Below are 10,429 nucleotides of genomic sequence, written 5' to 3'. Positions count from 1 at the left end.
GCGCGATAACAGTTTTTATGCGCTCGGATTTTTGGCACTAATGTGACGCCATAAATAGGTCTCTCTGCCGCAGTCAGACACAATGGCCCTGGCCGGAGGGATCTCGTGGGACCTGCTCCACTTTTGTGACTCCTTGTGAATTTTTGGGAGCATGTAAAACCTGCGGGGGTGAGGGTCTGATTCGCCCAAGAGGTACGTTTTTTTGTTTGAAATTAATAAATCTTTTTTGTAATTAATTTTGTATGACTTTTTCAACTATGGGGATGGTTTGTGGGTAAATGGGTTTGTCCAGCTATGTGTAGTAGGTGGTGTCTCCTCAACTGTTGAATACCTTCCCAGATGTACTGTGTCCACTGCGCTTCCTTTGTCAGGTGGCTTAATGACAATGTGTTTATTTTCCCTCAGGCTATGGAGAGCTTTGTCTCGTGTCAGGTTTGCCGCGACAGCAGCCCGACCCGAGTGAGGGGAGCTCATCAGCCTGGACCATCGCGTGGAAGTCTGGAGGCAGCAGTCCAGGTTAGGGCTCCCAGTTGAACTTGGGGGTGAAGGGTCGCGGTTTGAGAGCCTCCTGCTTCTCATAGTACACAGCTAATTTGACACTCCTGTGGTATTGCTGGAGGTCATATTTCACCTGATGGTGCCAGTCCCGACTGAAGTTGGTGCAAGGGACGAAATTGAGGCCTTTAACAAGGAGGGAGAACTGTGAGAGGGTAGGGGTAAAGTGTCTGGACAGGTTCACAACATTTTTGTTGCCCCCCCGGAGGTCGGGTTTATGGGGACGTCAAGTTTAAATGCTGAAGCCAATGGTTCAAATTTTCTTGGCTGTGTCTTCAGTCCAGTGGATGTTGTCTCTCTCGGTCAGCGCTAAATATACCGAAAATATTGTCTGATTACAAGAACATTTGAAAGAGTGTCGAGAGCCAGGAGGATGCCGTGGTGGTCCCTGATATACTTATTCAGCTGTCCGGGGTTGTTTTTATGTTCCTCGGGCAAAGAATCTGAAAAGTTAATCAGAGGAATGGAAACCTCGGGGTGCGGAAAGGTGGTCTTGGCTACCCTAACGGCCTTTTGGAGCTGCTTGACCTTTGATCTTCTGCTCTGTTATTAAGGCCAAAGGAGAGGAACACCTTCTCCACATTGGAAGCAACCTGGTCTTGTGTAGGATGGCCTCAGCGTGGAGGAAGTTGGCCCCCTGGTGGCTGTCCATTTGCAGTTCAGGGGGCTGGAAGGATGGTATACGGCTGATGTGTGATTCGCCGATAACCGGTACCCTTTTCGTCACCGACAGATGCCAGTCCACCATCTTGCGTGTAGTGCTAATGTGTCTGGTGGACTTCTTAGTGGTGGGTGTCACGGGGCTGGTTTGAGTGATACCCTGCACTATTTATGTGCACTGTGGGACAGAAATTATATTTTTAGTTTTTTGCATTCCAGGAAATAGATGAGACCAGATGGGAGACGTGTTGGGGAGAGATGGGGCTGGCAAGGGCGCTAAAGGTTCCCGCTGCTACGGTTGTGAGTCCCGAGGCTCGACGGAAGGGGCCACGGAAGGCGTCCGCTCCTCAGGTAAGTGTTCATCGGCCTCGGTCTGTACAGGAGTTCCCTGCACATCATCAACCCTATGTACCAGGGCCACAATATTATGTCTCACAGGTGAGACTGGAGGTGGCGTGCTGCAGGTCGCAGGAGGGAGCACGCCCGTGACACAGGACCAAGGGAGCCTCCAGAATGGAGCCGTCCTCAGGCCTGCTGCACCTCGCACGTTGTGGTGTCTCTCCCTCTGTGCTCTGTCTAGGTCGTTCCGTGGCTGCAGAAGAGGGCAACAAGCGGGGGAAGGGAACTGGGGTCACCTGCCCTCACGGGCCTCCCCCCTGCTCCACCTCAGGGATCCAGTCCCCGCCGACAGGGTCGGTCATGGTGGCCACCGTTGTGCGAGCGATGATCTGCGGCACCAACGGCGGCGGGGGTTATTCAGGGCGCACCCTCTCACGGGTGTCCACAAGGACCGAGACTATTTGGGCCTCTGCTTGTTTGAGGGTGCCTGCTTCCAGTCTGCGCCCCAAATGTTTTTTAGCCCACGTAGATGCAACTTGAAATGGGGCCTTTCATTCCTCTCCAATAAAGGCGACCAGTTTGTCCCATCTCGTGCTGCAGGGCTTTTTTATACTGATCTCTTAATATGAGCACAGTGGTGTAGCCCAATTTTTGGGATTGCCCATGATCAATGTCTCCGTTATCGGATTTGGAGACAGCCAGCCTGATCATTGTAGCCAAGGTAAGTTCCATCTTGGTAATGAGTGGCTGATCGTCTTTGGAGACATTTTTAAAGTGGTGGAGTGTTTTAATAATATTGTACAAAATTTTGGCTTTAAGACCAAAATGGCTGTCTTGTGTTGTTGCATGCATATTTTTTGGGGGTCACCCAGCATTGTCATACCTGACAATGTCAGGAACCCTCTGCCCTATCGCCCCCTTTTTTTGTTTGTTTCCCACGTACCCTCCTGGGCTTAGGAGGGTTGTAGGGAGCATGATCATAATTATTGTAGTGTTTTGGCGGCCCTAAATGTGCCAAAAAATTCAAAAAATTGAGGTCTAATAAGCTTCTGGTGTTATCATATGGGCAAGCAGTGTCACAATTTCACTGCTGTGGGGCAATGTGGCTCATCCCACAAACGTCATTACAAAGGTGACGTGCGTCCCAACGAGGGCGATTATGGGCACCAAAGTGATGTTCTGGATCCCCCCGAGTCACCTCTGCGTATGTTCTTCGCGGAGAGTATTGAAATTGGCCCATAGAGTGGTTATTTTGGTCGAAATGGTGGCCATTTCAGGGGGGAACATAGAAGGCGGGGGCGGACCAGTATCCATTTGTCGTCAGTCGTCACGCCACGTCGCCATGGCCCCAAAAACATATTTTTATAAAATGTCTCTGCAAATCTTTTCAAAGTATCATTGTTCTAGTAAAACTCACTAAGATATTATTCCAGGAATTATTAGACATTTTGCATGTTTGGTTTAGGAGTTATGTTTAAATAACAGTCATATTGAGTGTGACAGTTATACTGTCATATTGAGTAAAAAACAGATTTTTGTATTTGCAAAACCAACAAAAACACCTTATTCTGGTATAACTCACCTAGATACATTATTACAGGCATTTTTACACATAATGCCCGTTTGGTTTTGGAGTTATGTTCATATAACTTTCATATTTAGCATGACAGGTATACTGTCATATTGAGTAAAACAAAAACTTGTCTTTGCAAACCTTACAAAATATAATTTTTCTAGTAAAACTCACATACATACATTATTCCAGACATTATTAGACATTTTGCATGTTTGGTTTAAGAGTTATGTTTGAATACATTTTTATTGCTTTTTTCGAATCTCAGGATTCTAAGAACATTACTGTCATATTGAGTAAAAAAATATTTTTTTGTATTTGCAAACCTTACAAACTCTCATGTTTCTAGTAAAACTTACAAAGATACAATATTTCAGGCATTTTTTTATTTTATTTTATTTTTTAGCAATTTTGCAGGTGGCAGAGGGGTTAGTGCATCTGCCTCACAATACAAAGGTCCTGAGTAGTCTTGGGTTCAATCCCGGGCTCGGGATCTTTCTGTGTGGAGTTTGCATGTTCTCCCCGTGACTGCGTGGGTTCCCTCCGGGTACTCCGGCTTCCTCCCACCTCCAAAGACATGCACCTGGGAATAAGTTGATTGGCAACACTAAATTGGCCCTAGTGTGTGGATGTGAGTGTGAATGTTGTCTGTCTATCTGTGTTGGCCCTGCGATGAGGTGGCGACTTGTCCAGGGTGTACCCCGCCTTCCGCCCGATTGTAGCTGAGATAGGCTCCAGCGCCCCCCCGCGACCCCAAAGGGAATAAGCGGTAGAAAATGGATGGATGGATGGTTTAGGAGTTATGTTTAAATAACTGTCACATTGAGTGTGACAGTTACACTGTCATATTGAGTAAAAAACAGATTTTTGCATTTGCAAAACTTACAAAAACACCTGATTCTAGTAAAACTAACTATAAAAGGCATTTTCAGACATATTGCACGTTTGGTTTTGGAGTTATGTATTATAATTCCTTTTTTACTATTACAGTTATACTGTCATATTGAGTAAAAAAAACAAATGTTTGTCTTTGCAAACCTTACAAAAGATCATTTTTGTAGTAACATTAACAAAGATGCATTATTTTAGGCATTATTAGACATTTTGCATGTATGGTTAGGAGTAATTAATGTTTGAATACATTGTTATTGCTTTTTTCGCATTATCTCAGAATTCTAAGAACATTACTGTCATATTGGGAATAAAACACATTTTTGTATTTGCAAACCTTACAAACGCTCATGTTTCTGGTGTCAATCAGTCGGCTGCTATTTATATACCTGCCTCGCCCTCCAGTCAGTGCTGGAGTATTGCCGCTGTATGCTGTATGCTGTATGCTGTGGACTACTAGCTGTATGCTGAATCCTGTATGCTGTGAGCTGTTCCCTGGTTCCTGATTCCGTTCCTGTTTGCTGTTTCCTGTCTCCTGGTTTGTGTTTTACCTGCATTTTAGGACATTAAAACCATTTTTTCCTGTATCAAGCCTGCCATCTCTGCATCTTGGGGTTTATCCATACTTGCCAACCTTGAGACTTCCGATTTCGGGAGGTGGGGGGCGTGGTCGGGGCGCCGTTGGGGGCGTGGCTAAGAGGGGAGGAGTATATTTACAGCTAGAATTCACCAAGTCAAGTGTTTCATATATATATATATATATTAGAGATGCGCGGATAGGCAATTATTTCATCCGCAACCGCATCAGAAAGTCGTCAACCATCCGCCATCCACCCGATGTAACATTTGATCAGAACCGCACCCGCCCGCCATCCGCCCGCACCCGCCCGTTGTTATATATCTAATATAGACGATGCAAGGCATTAGTGAGGCATACCTGCCAACTACTCCGGTTTTCCCGTAATTCGTACGGTTTTCATCAACCTATTCCGGGTTACGGTTGCAGTGATAAAAAATACGGTTTTTCATTAATTAAAAAAAAAAAAGGGTGAAAACTACGCGAATTGCACCTTGTGCAGACAAGATTTTTCGATCGGACACGGAGGAATTAGCAGAGGTGTGGACTCGAGTCACATGACTTGGACTCGAGTCAGACTCGAGTCATGAATTTGATGACTTTAGACTCGACTTGACAAAATGTAAAAAGACTTGCAACTCGACTTAGACTTTAACATCAATGACTTGTGACTTCACTTGGACTTGAGCCTTTTGAATTGACATGACTTGACATGACTTGCTACTTTCCCCAAAACCCAAAGATGAAAAAGTTATTCGGGAGCGCTCCGTATTTTTCATTGTGTACTTGTCTATCAGCGTTGCGTGTGTCAGCTGGTGTGCTGTCAGTACAACAGCCAATCAAATTAGATCTACTTTGTTTTCATCACACAGCATTCATCCAATCAAATTGCAGGACAACCAACGAAGAAGACATGTCCAAACCACACGCCAGTGAACAAAAAATGATACCTAAAATAATTTTGTTTGGGTATAAAAATTACGAGGTGGTCAACACAAAACGGTTTGCAGTATGCAACACATGCGGTTCGAAAATTACTGATGGAGAGGCAACAACTTCCAACTTCGTCCGGCATTTGAAGTTGCACAAAGAACGGTAAGTTTTGAATGTAGGATAACGTTTATTGGCTAAGTAACGTGACTTTTATTTGCTGTGTAGTTAAATCAGTGAGGCTGTAAACTCACTGCTAACGTTATAACGTTATTGCAAACACGGGAATCTGTTGCAGTTCACTACCTTATTCATACTTTTTGTTCAGTGATTTTTTTTAAGCAGGGTTACGTTAGTCAATATATCACACGTAACGTTAGACGGCGGTCAGCAGCACCGCGTATTTTAGCCACCTAAAAAAAGACAAAAATAGTAAAATAAAGGTCAGTTAAAATGTATACTATATTATGAATATGTGTACCGTTTTAGCTAGCTTTCTGACATACTGTTGGTTGTTTACCTCAGTGGTCCCCAACCACCGGGCCGCGGCCCGGAACTGGTCCGTGGATCGATTGGTATCGGGCCGCACAAGAAATCATTTTTTTTTTTTCTTTTTTTAATTAAATCAACATAAAAAACACAAGATACACTTACAAGTAGTGCACCAACCCAAAACAACTCTCTCCCCCTTTTGTTCTGGGCATTGAACATGAAGACTCTTCCTTCACTGTTCCGAGTGGCCATGAGAGTCTTGGCAGTGCCTGCCTCCAGTGCTCCAGTGGGGCGAGTTTTCAGCCATGGTGGCATCATACTACGCCCCCATCGTGCACAAATGACTGACAGACTCTTGGCTAATTTGGTCTTTTGCAAATGCAATGCAGCATAGGGCCCTGACATATAAAAAGTACAACTTTTTTGTTATGTTCACGTATATGTCATGTTTTTTCAATGTTAACACTTTTGTACAAATCAGTACATTTGCACTTTATTTTTCAATGTGTTTGTTCTGTAAAGGAATGAGTTAATGTTTAAAATGACTGGTTAGTAGTGCTATTATAAAGTGCAATGTCAGCACAATTTTCTTTCCTGCAATTTAAAATGCACTTGTTTTAATAAATAAATACAGCGTTTGAAAAGCATACACAATCTGTGTTAATATATTAGTCTGTGGTTAAAAGGACTTGAAAGGACTCGAAACTCAAAATGCAGGACTTAGGACTTGACTTGAGACTTTCCAGTCTTGACTTTGGACTTGACTCGGGGCTTGCCTGTCTTGACTCGGGACTTGACTCGGACTTGAGGGCAAAGACTTGAGACTTACTTGTGACTTGCAAAACAATGACTTGGTCCCACCTCTGGGAATTAGCGATGTAAAAGACCATGTTGGGACAAAAAAACACAAGTCTAATGCCGTTGCTAGCGATACAAGTGGAAAACTTTCAACGTTTTTCGTCGCCCAAACAGATTCTTTGGATGTGATAAATGCCGAAGTTTTATTTACGGAGGCAATAATTGAGCATGGACTTCCAATCGCACTGGCTGATCACATGGGACAGTTAAATGTTTGTAATGCAACCTTTAAAAATCATTACGCGGTGATCGCGGTCCCAAAAATAAACTTTTCTTGCATGATAATGTCCAGAAAAACTCGCTTTATAATACTATAGAGTCCTTTTAACGAATGAGTTTGATGGTTTATCACAAACCTTAAATGAAAGAAGTCCTTTGTTCTCCTGCACCATGCATGCACTTTGGCCTTGCTTCGTGTTTGGTGCGCAATCCTGTCGGCTGTATTTCACAGCACGTCTTTGACAACTTGAAGTGGCATAAAACATTTAAAACAAAGGGGTTATAGGAACAATCACTTTCAGTGTTTTATGCCACTTCAAGTTGTCAAAGACTGCCACAAGTGGAACAAACATTTGAAACAAAGGGGTTATAGGAACAATCACTTTCAGTGTTTTATGCCACTTCAAGTAAACTTATCATAAAGTTACCATATCATTTTTGCAGTATGATCAATCTGATAGAATAAATTTGGATTTTAGCCACAAAAAGGTAATGACACCAATGTTATCTATTGGAATTGTTTAGTACTGTTATACTGTTAAAAGTGTTTATACTATTTATGCTTTCAAGTCCAAGTTGAAGAAATCTTGTTAAATGTTGACAGCATAACTACCAAAATACAGAAGTATGTCCTTAATATTTTTGCAGTGCTATTTCTGTTGAAAAGTTAAAATGATTACATTAGAGATGTGATGTGCCACTTTTCAAGTGTCTGATGGCTTAAATTAATTTTCATTAATTTTTCATATTTTGAATTCTTTTGAAAGGCTTACAAAAAAACTACATTTGAATTGTAATTCCATGCTATTGACAGGACTATTAATTTTAATGAAGTTAGCTTACCATGTTTACAGTATGATAATTGTGATAGAAATGTGAATTTTAGGCACAGAATAGTTTTTACAATTGAACAAGGCAGTAGATTATACAAGCTTGGACAGAAAGTTAATAATGACACCAATTTTTTTTTTTAATGGAATTGTTTAGTACTGTTTTACCATTTGTTTACTGTAAAAAGTGTTTATACTGTTTATACTTTCAATGAACAAATTGAAGTCTTGTGAAAGGTTGACAGGATAACTGGCATTAACTGTCAAAATAATTTCAAACTATTGAAGTTAGCTTACAGAATAAACATGTCAATCAACCCATATGATTTTTGCTGTAATATTTTTGTTTTGAAAAGTCACTGTGACTGATAGAAAAGTGATGGTTTTAGCAACATTTTAACCTGTCTGAATGCTAATAATCATTTTGCGTCGGGGGGCGAAGCCCTGAACCCTCCACCAGGACTTTGTCCTGGACCTACCGGGGCCTGCGGCCCTTGGACACTGGCTACTAGGTTTTTCTGATTTCAAAAGTTGGCAGGTATGGTGAGGTTATAAAGCTTTTGCCTGTTAAAGAAAGGAGACTGATCCAATGCAGCACAGACATTCGCGTGCCACGCTGTCACGACCCAGACGCACACCAGTGCGCAATCATATGGGAGCCGCGCTGAGCGCACCTCCAAGCGCGTCTCGCTGCCGGCGACGGCCGGGTATATGGGCCCGACGCTCCAGCACCATCCATTTTCAGGGCTAGTTGATTCGGCAGGTGGGTTGTTACACACTCCTTAGCGGGTTCCGACTTCCATGGCCACCGTCCTGCTCTCTATATCAACCAGGGTGAGCCCCACCCCTTTCGTGAGCGCACTGCGCGCGGAGTGACCCCTGTTACGCGCCCCCGGCAACAGGGGTGGCGGGCAGGTAAGCTGCTTATCTGCTGCGCGTGACGCCGGCCGCGGCGAAGGCAGACGAGGCGGGGTGTCGGTGCGGTGGGCGCGGTGGTGACCCTGGACGTGCGTCGGGCCCTTCTCGCGGATCGCCTCAGCTACGGCTCCCGGTGGGGCCCTCTCGGGGGAAGGGGCCTCGGTTCCGGACCCCGGCGAGGCGTCCCTTCTCCGCTCCGTAAAAGTGTCCATCTCTTTTCTTTTTTTTTCTTCTGTTGTGGCATATGCAGCAGGTGCCTGCTCGTTTTTTGTATGTGGGTAACAACATTTAACTATGTATATATATTTCCGAATTGGTTTAACTGCCACCCGCCTGAATCTATTTAAAATCTAATTTTGTTTTATTTCAACCGCCCGACCCGACCCGACCCGACCCGCAGATAAAATCTAATTTTTTTAAATTTCATCTGCCCGATCCGCGGATAATCCGCGGACTCCGCGGTTGTGCCCGCAAACCGCGCATCTCTAATATATATATATATATATATATATATATATATAAGAAATACTTATATATATATATATATATACATATATATATATATATATATATATATATATATATATATATATATATATATATATATATATCAATCTATCTATCTATCTATCTATCAAGAGGGACAGAGACAGCGCACAGTGCATGTGGATCACATGTTACCATGGCGAGAAAACATGGAGAGACTGCCAGTTATCTAGTCTCCACCAGTTGCAGAAAATGTGCCATCAGTACAACTGGACAGTGCTGTTTCAGTTCCATCATCAGGACCATCAGTGAGTCAGACACAAACTAGTCTCATCATTGAACCAGATTCAAGGGCTGCTGAGTTGCCATCATCAGAACCCAGATCACCCACAACAAAAACCCCACCAGTGATCCGCAGGTACCCAGAAAGGTTTCGAGTACCACCAAAAAAACTGAATCTCTGAAGACAGTATAAAAATCAGTGTTAAAGATGTACAAATACTGTTTGTATAATAAGCATGTTATTGTTTACAAATGAGTGTTAAGAGTTCAGTACTAAAAAAAAAAAGAATGTGGCTTAAGTACAGTTTTTTAATTGAGCTGCTGCATTTTTTGGTTGGGTTGTTTATTTCTTTTGAGTAACTTCTACAATTCTAAAAGGGGAGCAATGTAATGGAGTGATCTATGTTTGTCTGTTGCCATCTCCTGGTGAATGTTGGCTATAGCGTACTGGGGTTACTTTTTGGTTGGCCAACGATTTACGTGGTGTTGCGCACCTGACGTCAAGTGTGTGAGTCTCTTCTGAAGTCTACAGTAAAGAGACGTACTTCATCACCTCGCCTGGTCATTGCCTCCAACTCAATATATTACAACAACATTGCTCCATGCAGACCCTCCAGGTCCGCATGGAGCTGGAGGGGGCGTGGCCTCCAGGTCCGCCTGAATTTCGGGAGATTTTCAGGAGAAAATTTGTCCCGGGAGGTTTTCGGGAGAGGGGCTGAATTTCGGGAGTCTCCCGGAAATTCCGGGAGGGTTGGCAAGTATGGGTTTATCACCACCTTTTCCTGACAGATTACTCCAGCCAAACACGAACCCCGCAGA

General features: G+C 43.4%; 1 protein-coding gene across 1 annotated transcript; it reads left to right on the top strand.

Annotated features, from left to right (window-relative positions):
- The first annotated feature begins 329 nt into the window (after positions 1-329).
- Positions 330-2,796, top strand: LOC133612784 (uncharacterized). The gene is made up of 4 exons (XM_072914022.1): positions 330-516; positions 1,110-1,566; positions 1,654-2,037; positions 2,687-2,796. Exons 2-4 carry the CDS (start codon positions 1,452-1,454, stop codon positions 2,794-2,796), a joined length of 609 nt encoding a protein of 202 aa, XP_072770123.1. The 5' UTR covers positions 330-516; positions 1,110-1,451.
- Positions 2,797-10,429: the final 7,633 nt, after the last annotated feature.

This window comes from Nerophis lumbriciformis, linkage group LG10 (genome assembly GCF_033978685.3).
Source record: "Nerophis lumbriciformis linkage group LG10, RoL_Nlum_v2.1, whole genome shotgun sequence".
Classification (NCBI taxonomy): domain Eukaryota; kingdom Metazoa; phylum Chordata; class Actinopteri; order Syngnathiformes; family Syngnathidae; genus Nerophis; species Nerophis lumbriciformis.
This window is presented reverse-complemented; position numbering and strand designations above follow the sequence as displayed.